This window comes from Balaenoptera ricei, chromosome 3 (assembly GCF_028023285.1).
Source record: "Balaenoptera ricei isolate mBalRic1 chromosome 3, mBalRic1.hap2, whole genome shotgun sequence".
Lineage (NCBI taxonomy): Eukaryota > Metazoa > Chordata > Mammalia > Artiodactyla > Balaenopteridae > Balaenoptera > Balaenoptera ricei.
In genome coordinates this window covers 110,131,092-110,148,745 of record NC_082641.1, presented here as the reverse complement: position 1 = coordinate 110,148,745, position 17,654 = coordinate 110,131,092, and the positions used below count along the sequence as shown (strand labels likewise).

At 37.5% G+C, this 17,654-nt stretch overlaps 1 protein-coding gene across 1 annotated transcript in view; it reads left to right on the top strand.

The window, feature by feature from the left end:
* MEIKIN (meiotic kinetochore factor) overlaps positions 1–17,654 on the top strand; it is a 139,586-nt gene that overhangs the window by 112,590 nt on the left and 9,342 nt on the right. Inside the window, exon 12 of the mRNA XM_059919095.1 lies at positions 17,431–17,554. Coding sequence (XP_059775078.1) covers positions 17,431–17,554 — 124 coding nt within the window. The remainder of the gene's footprint in view (positions 1–17,430; positions 17,555–17,654) is intronic.

Below are 17,654 nucleotides of genomic sequence, written 5' to 3'. Positions count from 1 at the left end.
AATTATGTCTTTTTATAATTTCATTTTTAACTTTTTGTTTATAGAGTATAGAAATACAAATGACTTGTATATATTTAGCAGAGCCAGAACCCTGTTAAATCTTATTAATGCTAATATATGTATATGGATTCTTTTGGATTTCTATGTAGACAATCATATCATCTGCAAATAATAACAGTTTTGTTTTTTCCATGAGAATTGTCCCTTTATTGTCCTGGATAAGACCTCCAGTACAATGTATTTCTTATTTGAGATCTTAAGGGAAACTGTTTAAAAGGTTTCACTGTTGGGGCTGAGTCAAGATGGCGTACTAGGAGGACGCGGAATTCGCATCTCCTCACAACTAGGGCACCTACCAGGCACCCGTGGGGGACCACAGATACCTAAAGGGACAGGAGGAAACCCCAGTGACCGGGTAGGATGTGGGGCCTGGGGGGAGTGAAGGGGGAGGAGAAGTGGAGGTGGGGCAGGACTGGCACCCCTGAGGGGTAGCTGGGGGAGGGGAAGGGATCCCATGCCCGAAGGGGGAAATTTGGGAACCACTGGGGGGGCAGAGGATCAAAAGGGAGCGTGGCCAGGGTTCCACGTGGACCCCCAAGAACCTGCTGAGATCCCGGGCCTGATCCTCTGCCCACCTAGGCCCCCTCCAGCTGCAGGGGTCCTGAGGGAGTGGGAGGGAGGGAAGGCAGAGCAAAAGTAAAGGCCAGACCTCCAGGATGGCACCCCTGAGGGGTGGCTGGGGGAGGGAAGGAGTCCCTACACCCAGCAGTACCCACCCACTGTTGGGGTCCAGGAGCAATGGGGGAGACCCTGGGGAGACAGTGGGAGAGGGGTGCGAAGGAACGGAAGGGAACAGGGCCAGTGCTTTCCCTATCTGAGAAGCCTGTTGGACTCCCAGGCCTAATCCTCTGCCCTCAGAGCCTCCCTCCTGCTGAGCAGAGCCCAAGCCCCACCCCTACACCCCCACCCAGAGCCCTACCTCCAAACTCCGGAACGCCACACTCCAGAGGCCCTCCTTTGGACATGCTGCCTCTCCCCTTCCGCACAGCTCCTAAGCAGAGGACCACCGCACACTTGAACGTCACCTGCCTAGGCCCCGCCCCAGGCTCAAACATCACCACCCTACCCACCTAGGTCCTGCCCCACACTAAACCCCGCCCCTGCCTAAGTTCCACCCCCTGCCTAAACTCTGCCCCCATAGCCAAGGCTCTTTTTTCTTTTTCCTTTTCTTTTTTCCTCTTTTAGTTTGGGGTGCTGTTTTACCTTGTTTTATTGTTTGGGGTGCTGTTTTACCTTGTTCTATTTTGGTGTTTTCTCTTGGTTTTTTTTTTTAATAAATTTATTTATTTATTTATGGCTGCATTGGGTCTTCGTTGCTGTGAGTGGGCTTTCTCTAGTTGCGGCGAGTGGGGGCTACTCTTTGTTGTGGTGTGTGAGCTTCTCATTGTGGTGGCTTCTCTTGTTGTGGAGCGTGGGCTCTAGGTATGTGGGCCTCAGTTGTTGCGGTGCACAGGCTCAGTAGTTGTGGCTCATGGACTCTAGAGTGCAGGCTCAGTAGTTGTGGGGCACGGGCTTAGTTGCTCCGCGGCATGTGGGATCTTCCCGGACCAGGGATCAAACCCATGTCTCCTGCATTGGCAGGTGGATTCTTAACCACTGCGCCACCACGGAAGCCCTGTTTTACCTTGTTGATTCATTGTTGTTGATTCTTTATATTTTTATTTTTCATAATAAATCTTTTATTTTTCTAATTTTATTTTATCTTTATACTTTGTTAGTGATCTCTCCTTTTGGCTTGTTGCCTCCCCCCTTTTTTCTTTTTCTTGCTGTGGTTTTATTTTACCTTGTTGCAGTTGTTTCAATTACAGTTTTATTTTTCCTAATATATTCTTTATCTTTCTAATTTTATTTTGTTTTTTATTCTTTGATATTTTACTGCTCCATTTTTTCTTTCTTTCTTCTTTTTTTTTTTTTTTACTGTGCCACGAACCTTGCAGGATCTTGGTTCCCAGGGCGGAGGTTGGGCCCAAGCTCCTGTGGTGGGAGCTCTGAGTCCAAACTCCTGGACTAACAGGGAACCTCAGATTCCAGGGAATATCAGTCGGAGTGAGGCCTCCTGGAGGTCCTCATCTCAGCACCAAGACCCAGCTCTGTCTAACTGCCTGCAAACTCCAGTGCTGGATGTCACAGGCCAAACAACCAGTAAGACAGGCATACAGCACCACCCATTAAAAAACAAAATTGAAACGACAAAAAAATATGTTACAGTCGAAGGAGCAAGGTAAAAACCTACAAGACCAAATAAATGAAGGCGAAATAGGCAAACTACCTGAAAAAGAATTCAGAGTAATGATAGTAAAGATGATCTAAAATACCGGAAACAGAATGAAGAAAATACAAGAAACATTTAACAAGGATCTAGAAGAACTAAAGAGCAAACAAACAGTGATGAACAACAAAATTACTGAAATTAAAAATACTCTAGAAGGAATCAATAACAGAATAACTGAGGCAGAAGAACTGATAAGTGAGCTGGAAGATAAAATGGCGGAAATAACTGCCAGGGAGCAAAATAAAGAAAAAAGAATGAAAAGAATTGAGGACAGTCTCAGAGACCTCTGGGACAACATTAATCGCACCAGCATTTGAATTATAGGGGTCCCAGAAGAGGAAAGGAAAAACGAAGGGTCTGAGAAAATATTTGAAGAGATTATAGTAGAAAACGTCCCTAACGTGGGAAAGGAAATAGTCAATCAAGTCCAGGAAGCACAGAGAGTACCGTACAGGAGAAACCCAGAGAGAAACATGCCAAGACACATATTAATCAAACTATCCAAAATTAAATACAAAGAAAAAATATTAAAAGCAACAAGGGAAAAGGAACAAATAACATACAAAGGAATCCCCATAAGGTTAACAGCTGATTTTTCAGCAGAAACTCTGCAAGCCAGAAGGGAGTGGCAGGACATATTTAAAGTGATGAAAGGGAAAAACCTACAAACAAGATTACTCTACCCAGCAAGGATCTCATTCAGATTCGACAGAGAAATTAAAACCTTTACAGATAAGCAAAAGCTAAGAGAATTCAGCACCACCAAACCAGCTTTACAACAAATGCTAAAGGAACTTCTCTAGGCAGGAAACACAAGAGAAGGAAAAGACCTACAATAAAAAACCCAAAACAATTAAGAAAATGTTAATAGGAACATATGTATCGATAATCACCTTACATGTAAATGGATTAAATGTTCCAACCAAAAGACACAGACTGGCTGAATGGATACAAAAACAAGACCCGTACATATGCTGTCTACAAGAGACCCACTTCAGACCTAGGGACACATACAGACTGAAAGTGAGGGGATGGAAAAAGATATTCCATACACATAGAAATCAAAAGAAAGCTGGAGTAGCAATACTCATATCAGACAGAATACACTTGAAAATAAAGACTATTACAAGAGACAAAGAATGACACTACATAGTGATCAAGGGATCAATCCCAGAAGAAGATATAACAATTGTAAATATTTATGCACCCAACATAGGAACACCTCAATACATAAGGCAGATGCTAACAGCCATAAAAGGGGAAATCGACAGTAACACAATCAGTAGGGGGCTTTAACACACCACTCTCACCAATGGACAGATTATCCAAAATGAAAATAAATAAGGAAACACAAGCTTTAAATGATACATTAAACAAGATGGATGTAATTGATATTTATAGGACATTCCATCCAAACACAACAGAATACACTTTCTTCTCAAGTGCGCATGGAACATTCTTCAGGATAGATCATATCTTGGGTCACAAGTCAAGCCTTGGTAAATTGAAGAAAATTGAAATCGTATCAAGTATCTTTTCCGACCACAATGCTATGAGACTACATATCTATTACAGGAAAAAATCTGTAAAAAATACAAACACACAGAAGCTAAACAATAAACTACTAAGTAACCAAGAGATCACTGAAGAAATCAAAGGAGAAATAAAAAAATACCTAGAAACAAATGACAATGAAAACACGACGACCCAAAACCTATGGGATGCAGCAAAAGCAATTCTAAGAGGAAGTTTATAGCAATACAGTTCTACCTCAAGAAACAAGAAAAATCTCAAACAACCTAACCTTACACCTAAAGCAGTTAGAGAAAGAAGAACAAAAAAACCCCAAAGTTAGTAGAAGGAAAGAAATCATAAAGATCAGATCAGAAATAAATGAAAAAGAAATGAAGGTAACAGTAGCAAAGATCAATAAAACTAAAAGCTGGTTCTTTGAGAAGATAAACGAAATTGATTAACCATTAGCCAGACTCACCAAGATAAAAAGGGGGAAGACTCAAATCAACAGAATTAGAAAAGAAAAAGTAGAAGTAACAACTGACACTGCAGAAATACAAAGGATTATGAGAGAATACTACCAGCAACTATATGCCAATAAAATGGACAACCTTGAAGAAATGGACAAATTCTTAGAAAAGCACAACCTTCCAAGACTGAACCAGGAGGAAATAGAAAATATAAGCAGATCAATCACAAGCACTGAAATTGAAACTGTGATTAAAAATATTCCAACAAACAAAAGCCTAGGACCAGATGGCTTCACAGGCAAATTCTATTAAAGATTTAGAGAACCCTAACACCTATCCTTCTTAAACTCTTCCAAAATATATCCCAAACTCATTCTACGAGACCACCATCACCCTGATACCAAAACCAGACAAAGATGTCACAGAGAAAGAAAACTACAGGCCAGTATCACTGATGAACATAGATGCAAAAATCCTCAACAAAATACTAGCAAACAATCCAACAGCACATTAAAAGGATCATACACCATGATCAAGTGGGATTTATCCCAGGAATGCAAAGATTCTTCAATATACGCAAATCAATCATTGTGATACACCATATTAACAAACAGAAGGATAAAAACCATATGATCATCTCAATAGATGCAGAAAAAGCTTTTGAAAAAATTCAGCATCAATTTATGATAAAAACTCTCCAGAAAGTAGGCATAGAGGGAACCTACCTCAACATAATAAAGGCCGTATATGACAACCACACAGTCGACATTGTTCTCAGTGGTGAAAAACTGAAACCATTTCCTTGAAGATCAGGAACAAGACAAGGTTGCCCACTCTCACCACTATTATTCAACAGAGTTTTGGAAGTTTTACCCACAGCAATCAGAGAAGAAAAAGAAATAAAAGGAATCCGATTGGAAAAGAAGAAGTAAAACTGTCACTGTTTGCAGATGACATGATACTATACATAGAGAATCCTAAAGATGCTACCAGAAAACTACTAGAGCTAATCAATCAATTTGGTAAAGTAGCAGGATGCAAAATTAATGCACAGAAATCTCTTGCATTCCTATACACTAATGATGAAAAATCTGAAAGAGAAATTAAGGAAACACTCCCATTTACCATTGCAGCAAAAAGAATAAAATACCTGCGAATAAACCTACCTAAGGAAAAAAAGACCTGTATGCAAAAAACTATAAGACACTGAGGAAAGAAATTAAAGATGATACAAACAGATGGAGAGATATACTATGTTCTTGGATTGGAAGAATCAACACTGTGAAAATGACTATACTACCCAAAGCATACAGATTCAGTGCAATCCCCATCAAACTACCAATGGCATTTTTCACAGAACTAGAGCAAAAAATTTCACAATTTGTATGGAAACACAAAAGACCCCGAATAGCCAAAACAATCTTGAGAAAGAAAAACAGAGCTGGAGGAATCAGGCTCCCAGACTTCAGACTATACTACAAAGCTACAGTAATCAAGACAGTATGGTACTGGCACAAAAACAGAAATATAGATCAATGGAACAGGATAGAAAGTCCAGAGATAAACCCACGCACGTATGATCACCTTATCTTTGATAAAGGAGGCAAGAGTATACAGTGGAGAAAGACAGCCTCTGCAATAAGTGGTGCTGGGAAAACTGGACAGCTACATGTAAAAGAATGAAATTAGAACACTTCCTAACACCATACACAAAAATAAACTCAAAATGGATTAAAGACCTAAATGTAAGGCCAGACACTATCAAACTCTTAGAGGAAAACATAGGCAGAACACTCTATGACATAAAGCACAGCAAGATCCTTTTTGATCCACCTCCTGGAGAAATGGAAATAAAAAGAAAAATAAACAAATGGGACCTAATGAAACTTAAATGCTTTTGCACAGTAAAGGAAACCATTAACAAGATGAAAGGGAACCCTCAGAATGGGAGAAAATATTTGCAAACAAAGCAACTGACAAAGGATTAATTTCCAAAATATACAAGCAGCTCATGCAGCTCAATATCAAAAAAACAAACAACCCAATCCAAAAATGGGCCGAAGACCTAAATAGTCATTTCTCCAAAGCAGATATACAGATTTCCAACAAAGGTATGAAAAGATGCTCAACATCACTAATCATTAGAGAAATGCAAATCAAAACTACAATGAGGTATCACCTCACACCAGTCAGAATGGCCATCATCAAAATATCTACAAACAATAAATGCTGGAGAGGGTGTGGAGGAAAGGGAACCCTGTTGCACTGTTGGTGGGAATGTAAATTGATACAGCCACTATGGAGAACAGTATGGAGGTTCCTTAAAAAACTAAAAATAGAACTACCATATAACCCACCAATCCCACTACTGGGTATATACCCTGAGGAAACCATAATTCAGAAAGAGTCATGTACCACAATGTTCATTGCAGCACTATTTACAATAACCAGGACATGTAAGCAACCTAAGTGTCCAACGACAGATGAATGGATAAAGAAGATGTGGCACATATATACAATGGAATATTACTCAGCCATAAAAGGAAATGAAATTGAGTTATTTGTAGTGAGGTAGATGGACCTAGGTTCTGTCATACAGAGTGAAGTTAGTCAGAAAGAGAAAAACAAATACCATATGCTAAGACATATATATGGAATCTTAAAAAAAAATGGTTCTGATGGACCTAGGGGCAGGACAGGAATAAAGACACAGACATAGTGAATTGACTTGAGGACACCGGAGGGGATAAGTTAAGCTGGGATGAAGTGAGAGAGTAACACTGACATATATACACTACCAAATGTAAAATAGCTAGGGAAGCAGCTTCATGGCACAGGGAGATCAGCTCGGTCCTCTGCAACCACCTAGAGGGGTGGGATAAGGAGGGTGGGAGGGAGACGCAAGAGGGAGGGGATATGGTGATATATGTATGCATATAGCTGAATCAGTTTGTTATACAGCAGTAACTAACACAACACTGTAAAGCAATTATACTCCAATAAAGATGTAAAAAAAAAAGTTTCACTGTTAAGCTTAAAGCTTGTGCAACTTATTTTATAGATAACTTGTACTAAGCCGGATAACCTGTGGTAAGAAACAAGTAAAAACATTTTAGCAGCTGAAAGAATAAAGATTCATTTCTTGATCATGCTATATGTCCATTGGGTTGACTTAGGGCCTTGCTCATAGAGCAGCCTGCATCTTGAATATTGCTAGAAATTATGCCAGTAAAAAAAAAAGAAAACTCTGGAATGTCTTCTTACATTGGCAATTAAATATTCTGGCCTGGAAATGACATTCATTACTTCTGCTCAAAACTCATTGGCCAGAAATACTCACATGTCCTTACTGAATCAGAAGGGGAATAGGAGGTGCATCTTCTCCACGAAAAATAAAAAGTCTTTGAGAAACAATACTCAGGACTACCAACATCCTTTACTAGGTTGAGAACTTCCCCTTATTTCTAGTTTGCTATGATGTGAATATGATTTTTATTAAAATTTTTTTTCTGCATCTATTGGGTACATACTTCTGTGTTGAGAGCGATTTTTCTCTCTGCTCTTTGATGCTATCATTCCACTGTCTTCTCTCTTACATACTGCTGTTGGGACTCTTCTATTAGCCTAATTGTCATTTCCTTGTATATTATATGTATGCAGGAAAGGGTTAGATCATCAGGCCTGCACTTTCCCAAGGTCCTCAGGCCTATCCTGTGGTGAGGCTCCTGAGAGATGACCTCTGAGCCCTTGGAGTATCCTGATAACAGTGTTTTTGTATGTTCTGAGCCAGGCCAGATAGTTTATGCTAACAAGTTATTTATGGTAAACACCTGTTTTTGTTGCCTGAGGCTTTGGGCCACCTTGTATCAGTTTGACCTCTGGGGGACTGGGGTCTGAGTAGCTGAGGTCAGTCATGCAGGCACTGCATGCTTATGTGACTGACTCCAAATAGAAACCCTGATGCCAAGGCTCACTGAGCTTCCCTGGTTGGCAGTACTTTGCACATGGGAGAAACAAGTGTTCTCCATGTGACTTCAACTAGGAGTGGACAACTGGAAGCTTATCCTCCTGAATTCAGTTCTGTATGCCTTTTCCTCTGGACTCCACCCTATGTGCCTTTTCCTTTTGCTGATTTTATCTTATTTTAATTTTTAAAAGTAATTAATTGTATTGAAGTAGAGTTGATTTAAAATATTATACTATTTTCAGTTGTATAGATAGTGATTCAGTATTTTTGCAGACTGTACCCCATTATAAGTTATTGTAAAATAATGGCTATAATCGCTGTGCTCTACGATATATCCTTGTTGCTAATCTATTTTATACATAGTAGTTTTTATCTGTTACTCCAGTCCCCCTAATTTGTCCCTCTCCCCTGCCATCTCCACTTTGATAACCACAAGTTTGTTTTCTATATCTGTGAGTCTATTTCTGTTTTGTATATATATTTATTTGCATTATTATTTTTTTAGATTCCACATATAAGAGATGTCATAAAGTATTTGTCTTTGTCTGACGTATTTCATGAAATATAATATTCTCTAGGTCCATCCATATTGCTGCAAATGACAGAATTTCATTCTTTTTTATGGCTAATGGTTCATTTTATATATATATTGCATCTTCTTTATCCATTTATCTGTCGATGGACACTTGGGTTGCTTACATGTCTTAGGTATTGTAAATAGTGCTGCTGTGAACATTGTGGTGCATGTATCTTTTCAAAATAGTGTTTTCATTTTTTCTGCACATATACCCAGGAATGGAATTGCTGGATCAAATGGTAGTTAATTTTTTTTTTTGAGGAACCTCCATACTGTTTTCCATAATGGCCGCACCAATTTACATTCCCACCAACAGTGCACAAGGGTTCCCTTTTCTCCACATCCTCTCCAACATTTGTTTTTTGTAGACTTTTTGATAATAGCCATTCTGACAGATGTGAGGTGATATCTCGTTGTTGTTTCAATTTACATTTCTTTAATAATTAGCGAGGATGAGCATCTTTTCATATGCATGTTAGCCGTCTGTATGTCTTCTTTGGAAAAATGTCTATTTAGGTCTTCTAGCCATTTTTTGATTGGGTTGTTTTTATTGATATTGAGTTTTATGAGCTGTTTATATATTTTGGATATTAACACCTTGTTGGTCATATCATTTGCAAATATTTTCTCCCATTCTGTAGGTTGTATTTTCATTTTGTTTATGGTTTCCTTTACTATGCAAAAGCTTTTAAGTTTACTTAGGCCCCATTAGTTTATTTTTGCTTCTATTTCTTTGCCTTAGGAGACAGATTCAAAAAATATTGCCACTATTTATGTAAAAGAGTGTTCTACCTTTGTTTTCTTCTAGGAGTTTTATGGTTTCTGGTCTTGTATTTAGGTCTTTAATCCATTTCGTAATTTTGTATTTTTGTAAACGGTGTTAGAAAATGTTCTAATTTCATTCTTTTACTTGTAGCTGTTCATTTTCCCCCAGAACCACTTGTTGAAGAGATTGTCTTTTCTCCACTGTATATTCTTGTGTCCTTTGTCATAGATTAATTGACCATAGTTGTGTAGGTTTATTTCTGGGCTTTTTATTCTGTTCCATTGATCTATGTGTCTGTTTTTGTGCCACTACTCTGCTCTTTTGATTACTGTAACTTTGTAGTATAGTCTGAAGTCTGGAAGGGTTATACCTCCAGCTTTGTTCTTTTTTCTCAAGATTATTTTGGCAACTCAGGGTCTTTTTGTTGTTCCATATGACTTTTAGGACTATTTGTTCTAGTTTTGTGAAAAATGTCATGTTTATTTTGATAGGAATTGCATTAAATCTGTAGATTGATTTGGGTAGTATGGCCATTTTAAAAATATTAATTCTTCCAATCCAAGAGCACAGGATATCTTTTTATTTCTTTGTATCATCTTCAGTTTCTTTCATCAGTGTTTTATAATTTTTAGAGTATAGGTCTTTCACCTCCTTGGTTAATTTTGTTCCTAGTTATTTTATTCTCTTCTATGTGTGCTTAAACAGGATTGTTTTTGTTTTTTTTTTTTACTTTCTTTCCATTATTTCATTATTAGTATATAGAAATGCAACAGATTTCTGTATATTAATCTCATGTCATGCAACTTTACTAAATTCATTTATTATTGCTAATAATTTTGGTGTGGAGGCCTCAGGATTTTCTATACAAAGTATCGTATTACCTCTTCTCTTCCAATTTGGATACATTTTCTTTGTTTTTCTTACCTTATTGCTGTGGCTAGGCCTTCCATTACTATGTTAAATAGAATTGGTGGGAGTGGGCATCTTCATGTCATTTCTGATTTTAGAGGAAAGACTTTCAGCTTTTCACCATTGAGTATGATATTAGCTGTGGGCTTGTTGTAAATGGCTTTTATTAAGTTAAGATGTGTTCCCTCTGTACCCACTTTGATGAAAGTTTTATCACGAATGGATGTTGAATTTTGTCAAATGCTTTTTCCGCGTCTATTGAGATGATCATGTGATTTTTATCTTTCCTTTTGTTATTGTGGTGTATCACACTGATTGATTTACGAATGTTGAACTGTCCTTGTGACCCTAGAATAAATCCAACTTGATCATGTATATGAACCTTTTTATATATTGCTGGATTTGGTTTGCTGATATTTTGTTGAGGATTTTTGCATCTATATTCATCAAAGATATTGGCCTGTAATTTTCTTTTTTTTGTAGTGTCTTTGTCTGATTTTGGTATCAGGGCAATGGTGGCCTTATAGAATGAATTGAGAGTGTTCTTTCCTCTTCAATTTTTGGAATAGTTTGAGAAGGATAGGTATTAATTCTTTTTTATATGTTTGGTAGAATTCCTTTGTGAAGCTCTCTGGTCCTGGACTTTTGTTTGCTGGGAGTTTTTTTTAAATTACAGATTCTATTTCACTTCTAGTGATTGGTCTGTTTAAATTATTTGTAGCTTTTTGGTTCAGTCTTGGCAGGTTGTATGCTTCTATAAATTTGTCAGTTTCTTCCAGGTTGTCCAATTTGTGGGCATGCTAACTGTTCATAGTATTATCTTATGGTTTTGGGGGGGTATTTCTTTGTTGTCAGTTGTTATTTCTCCTCTTTCATTAATTATTATTATTATTATTTTTTTCATTCATTAATTACTTTGAGTCCTCTCTTTTTTCTTCTTGATGAACCTGGCTAAAAGTCTATCAATTTTTAAAATCTTTTTTAAAAAAACAGTTCTTGGTTTTATTGATCTTTTCTATTGTTTTTTATCTCTATTTTACTTATTTCCTCTCTAATCTTTATCCTTCCTTCTGCTGACTTTGGGCTTTGTTTGTTCTTCTTTGTCTAATTCTTTTCAGTGGAATGTTAGGTTGTTTATTTGAGATTTTTCTTGTTTCTTGAAGAAGGCTGTATTGCTGTAAACTTCCCTCTTAGAAATGTTTTTGCTGCATCTCATAGGTTTTGGGAACTTTTTTTTCCATTTCATTTGTCTTGAGGTATTTTTTGGTTTACTCTTTGATTTCATCATAGACCCATTGGTTTTTTAGTATCATGTTGTTTAGTCTCCACACGTTTGTTCTTTTCCCATTTTTCCTTCTGTAGTTGATTTCTATTTAAATACCATTGTGGTTGGAAAAAAATGCATGATATAATTCCTATCCCCTTAAATTTGTTGAGGCTTGTTTTGTGGCCCAGTATGTGATTTATCCTGGAGCACTTTCTATGTGCACTTGAAAAGAATGTGTATTCTGCTGTTTTTGGATTTAATGTCCTATAGATATGTATTAAGTACAACCAGTCCATTGGGTTCTTTAAGATGACTGTTTCTTTATTGATTTTCTGTCTGGATGATCTGTCCGTTGATGCCAGTGGGGTGTTAATGTACCCTACTATTATTGTATTATTGCTAATTTCTCTCTTTATGTCTGTTAATATTTGCTCTGTATATGTAGTTGCTCCTGTATGGGTGCATATATGTTAATGAGTATAATATCCTCTTCCTGTATTGATTCCTTTATCATTGTGAATGATAATTAATCTTCATCTTTGTTATAGCCTTTGTTTTAAAATCTATTTTGTTTGATATGAGTATTGCTACCCCCACATTCTTGTTGTTTTTGTTTACATGAAATATATTTTCTATCCCCTCACTTTCAGTTTGTGTGTGTCTTTAGCCCTGAAGTGAGCCTCAGGTAGGCAACATATTGAAGAGTCTTTTTTAATCCAGTCATCCATGCTATGTCTTTTGGTTGGAGCCTTTAGTCCATTGACACATAAAGTAATTATTGTAGGTATGTACTTATGCCATTTTATTACTTTTTTCCAGTTGTTTTTTGTAGTTGTTCTCTGTTGATTTCTTCTTCTTTTTGTTTCTACCATTGTGGTTTGATGATTTTCTTTAGTAGTGTACTTGGGTACATTTCTTTTTGATTTTTCTTTACCTACTGTAGGTTTCTGATTTGTGGTTACCATAGAAATAATACTGACCCATGATTATATCTACTTGTTTTAAACTTGTATTCATTTAAGTTCAAACACATTCTAAAAGATCTCCATTTTTTACTCCCCTACCCAACATTTTGTGTTTTTGATGTCATAGTTTACATCTTCATGCTTATCCTTTTGCTGGTAATTGTAGTTGTAGTTGCTCTTACAATATTTTGTCTTTTAATCTGCACAATGGTTTACTTAAGTACTCTTCAATCCTTACTATATACCTGCCTTTCCTAGTGGAATTTTCTCTTTCCTCTGGATTCTTACTTCTTTTCCATTTAGAGACCTTTCAACATTTCTTTTAGGGTAGGTTTAATATTGATGAATTCTTATAGTTTTTCCTTGTTTGAGAAGCTCTTTATCTCTCCTTCTATTCTAAATGATAATCTTACTGCATAGAGTACCCTTGGTTGTAGGTTTTTCCCTTTTAGGACTTTGAAAATATAATGCTGCTCCCTTCTGGCCTGCAAAGTTTCTGCAGAAAAATCAGGGGATAGCGAAAAGGGGATTCCCTTGTATATGACTCTTTGTTTTTCTCTTGCTGCCTTTGGAATTCTCTCTTTATCTTTAACTTTTGCCATTTTAAGTATGACGTGTCCTGCTATGGGTCTGTTTGGGTTCATCTTGTTTGGAACCCTCTGTGCTTCCTGTACCTGGATATATGTTTCCTTCTCTAGATTTGTGAAGTTTTCAGCCTTAATTTCTTCAAATACATTTTCAGTCCCCTTTTCTCTCTCTTCTCCTTCTGGAAACCCTATAATGTGAATGTTGTCACACTTAATATTATCCTAAAGATCTCATAGATTGCTTTTTTTTCATTTGTGTTTCTTTCTGCTGTTCTGATTGGATGATTTACATTATTTTATCTTCCAGGTCACTTATGCATTCTTCTGTATCACTTAGTCTGCTATTCATTCCTTCTAGTGTGTTTTTTTATTTCAACTATTGAATTTTTCATTTCTGATGAGGTCTTTTTTATATTTTCTCTTTCCTTGTTAAAATGATCAGTGTTTAGATCAATTATTTTTCCTAGTTCAGTTAACATTTTTATTACCAATGATTTGAATTCTTTATCTGGTAAATTGCTTATTTTTGTTTGTTTGTTTGTTTTTCAGGGTTTTTTCCCTTGCTCTTTCAATTGAGGGCAGTTTCTCTGCCTTTTTGTTTTACTTAACTTTCTCTGCCTTTTTAAATTTAAATCAAACAGTTACCTGTTATGGTCTTGAAGGGGTGTTCTTACATGGGAGTTTCCCTTTGTAGACTGTATGTGCTCAATGCCTTTGGTGGGAGGTATGGATTTGATGTGGACACCAGTCACGCCTTTCTCCAGTGTTGCTGGCAGCTATCACCTTGGAGGAGGTGGGGCTGGAGATGGAGGGGCTAGAACTTGCACAGGCTGTGAGGCAGGATTTCCTCTCTGCTGCATGGCTGTCACAACCCAGTCACAGCGGGTTCTGATCCCAAGCTGCTGGAGTAGAAGCCCTGAGGGTTGGGTTGGGCTCATTCTGGCTCTGTTTTTAATTGTTTTTCCTTCTCCCTGCACCAGGACCTTTGCCCCAAAGGAGGGCTTGTGTGCCTACAGAAGTCCAATGCTCTGCCTGTGTTCGTCACATTTTTTCCCAGGTCGTGGCTGCTCCAGATATAGACCTGTGGTGTGGCATGGAGTGAGCCACACTCAGCTTGGGCTGGGGTACACAGCGTGGTGGTCACGGGGAAACCCAGTGGCTGTGCTGTTGTCAGAAGTCTGGGCTGCTTCTGGGGCACTGCTTGAGTAAACACCAGCAGTCACCACGGCTGCTCTACCTTGGCTCTGCCCCAGAACCGGGTCACCTCTGCATCCCAAGGTCGAGTCTTTTCCCCTGAGGTGCTGCCCTAGATTCAGTGCCACGCTGTGGCATGGAGTGAGCTGTGCCGGGGCGTTCACTTCACTCATGTTGGGGAGTGCTGTGAGGTGGTTGCTGGAAACCCAGCAGCTGCTGGGGCAGACCTCTGTCTTCCCTGCCTGGGGGCAAGCCAGTACCTGTGCACTCCTCATGAGTGAAGTCCAGGTTTCTTCAACCTTTCTGTCTCTCCCAGTGGTTCTCCAACCAGCCAAAGGGCTGAATGAGTAGATTCTCCCAAGGAAACTCTGGTACTGTTCAGTATCAGAAGGATGTAAAGTGAATGCAGGGCAGGAAAATTGCAGATGTCCACTTCAGAGGATGATATGAATTTTACATTTGAAGAGGTTTCTATATAATCTTTATTTAAAATAGGAGGAGCCCTTCATAAATATGTATCTCTACTTCTGAGTTCTAAGTGACAAGATATGTCATGTTTGAAAGATATGGTATTTCTTTATTCTAGAGACGGTCTGCTTGACGGGATATTGTCTAAATTAACTGACAATCCCTATCAAATTACCAATAGCGTTTTTCACAGCCCCTTTGGTACTTACTTTCTTGTTGTTATAATGAAATTATATGAGGATGTGAGATGTATTTTGTCCATCATTTCTGCTTAAAACTATTCTGAGCTGAATCTTGAAGAACAACTCTGACACTGACCTTGACCCTGATCATTTACTTTGTTGCTCTTATTTGATGAGAATACTATGGACCTAAATTGGGGATCTCATCCTCCTAAGATTTGTATCTGTTTCTACTACAAGTGTAGCTAGGGTTGAGTATCAACCTGGGACCATTTTGGCCCCCATTAACAATTCTGGTTTTGTGTCACAATCTGAGGTTCAGCATTCCTTTCTTCCTGTTGACCCATTTACGTGTCCTGTTCTGAGCCAGTCACTGTGTCTACTGGCATGGAATACATTGATTGGCTAGGCTGGGTCTTGTGACCTTGTTGGTGCTCAGAGGTATTATCAGTGGTGCTGGGAAAACTGCACAGCTACATGTAAAAGAATGAAATTAGAACATTCTCTAACACCATGCACAAAAATAGACTCAAAATGGATTAAAGACCTAAATGTAAGACCAGATAGTATAAAATTCCTAGAGTAAAACATAAGCAGGATACTTTTTGACATAGTCGCAGTAATATCTTTTTGGATCCGTCTCCTAGAGTAATGGAAATAAGAACAAAAATAAACAAATGGTATCTAATTAAACTTAAAAGCTTTTGCACAGCAAAGGAAACCATAAACAAAACGAAGAGACACCTACAGAATGGGAGAAAGTATTTGCAAACAATGCAACCGACAAGGGATTAATCTCCAAAATATACAAACAGCTCATGCAGCTTAGTATCAAAAAACCAAACAACCCAATCAAAAAATGGGCAGAATACCTAAATAAACATTTCTCCAAAGAAGACATACAGATGGCCAAAAACCACATGAAAAGATGCTCAACATTGCTAATTAGAGAAATGCAAATCTAAACTACAATGGAACCCTCCTACACTGTTGCTGGGAATGTAAATTGGTACAGCCACTATGGAGAACATTATGGAGTTTCCTTTAAAAACTAAAAATAAAGCTACCATATGATGCTACAATTCTACTCCTGGGCATATATCTAGAGAAAACTATAATTCGAAAAGGTACATGCACCCCAGTGCTCATTGCAGCACTATTTACAGTAGCCAAGACATGGAAGCAACTTAAATGTCCATCGACAGATGAATAAAGAAGATGTGGTATATTTATACAATGGAATATTACTCAGCCATAAAAAAGAATGAAATAATGCCATTTGCAGCAATATGGATGGACCTAGAGATTATCATACTAAGTGAAGTAAGCCGAAGACAAATATATGATATCGCTTATATGTGGAATCTAAAAAAACCAATATAAATGAACTTATTTACAAAACAGAAAGAGACTCACAGACGTAGAAAACAAACTTATGGTTACCAAAGGGTAAAGTGGGGTGGGGGGAGGGATAAATTAGGAGGTTGGGATTAATATATGCACACTACTATATATAAAATAGATAACCAGCAAGGACCTACTGAATAGTACAGGGAACTATACTCAGTGTTTTATAATAACCTATAAGGGAAAAGAATCTGAAAAGATATATATAATTGAATCATCACTGCACTGTATACCTGAAACTAACACGATATTGTAAATCAGCTATACTTCAATGTAAAAAAAAGTTAGAAAGGTAACCACTAGAAAGACTAAACGTTAGTGCTATGGGGGAAGGGATGTAAAGTGGTATAAAAAGGTGATTTAATCCGTCAATTATAGAAGAAATAAATATTCCTCATAAAATTTCAAAAAAAATTAACTGAGTTGGGAAATCAAGGAAATCTAGTGTTTGACTTAAATTTATATATATGTTTTAACTCAGTAAATCCTGTAAACTTTCTCTCCCACTTTGGAGTGCTTGAATCTCAACTCATTACTTTCTCTGTTTTTAAATAAGTTATCCAACCTCTCTGAACATAAGTTTCCTTGTTTTACAAATGGGAGTAATATAATCTGCTTTGCTGGTTCTTGTGAATATTAAATAAGCAAATGTTTTAAAACCAATTACCTAGTGTCTGGAGTGAAATAAGCATTTCATAGATGCTTTCTATTGTTAATATCTATGAAATATATGGATATTGAGACTATTTGCCTTTGAAATAAAATAAAGCAATCTGTAGATATAGTACCTGGAAAAATTATGCAATATCTGTTTTCTTTTGCAGTTTCCTTCAAATACATCAGAAATATGTTGTATTATTAAAGCATCACCAGGAACTAGACAAGTGGAAAGTAAAGCTGTTATTGTAAGGAAGAAGAAATATTCTCCTCCTAAAGATACTCCTCAAGGTACTGTAGTATGAATGCAGAACCTACTTTTTGGAAGATACCAAACATTTTTTAATTGTAAATTCCTTATGTATACAGGAAGTTCAATTATAGATTGTAT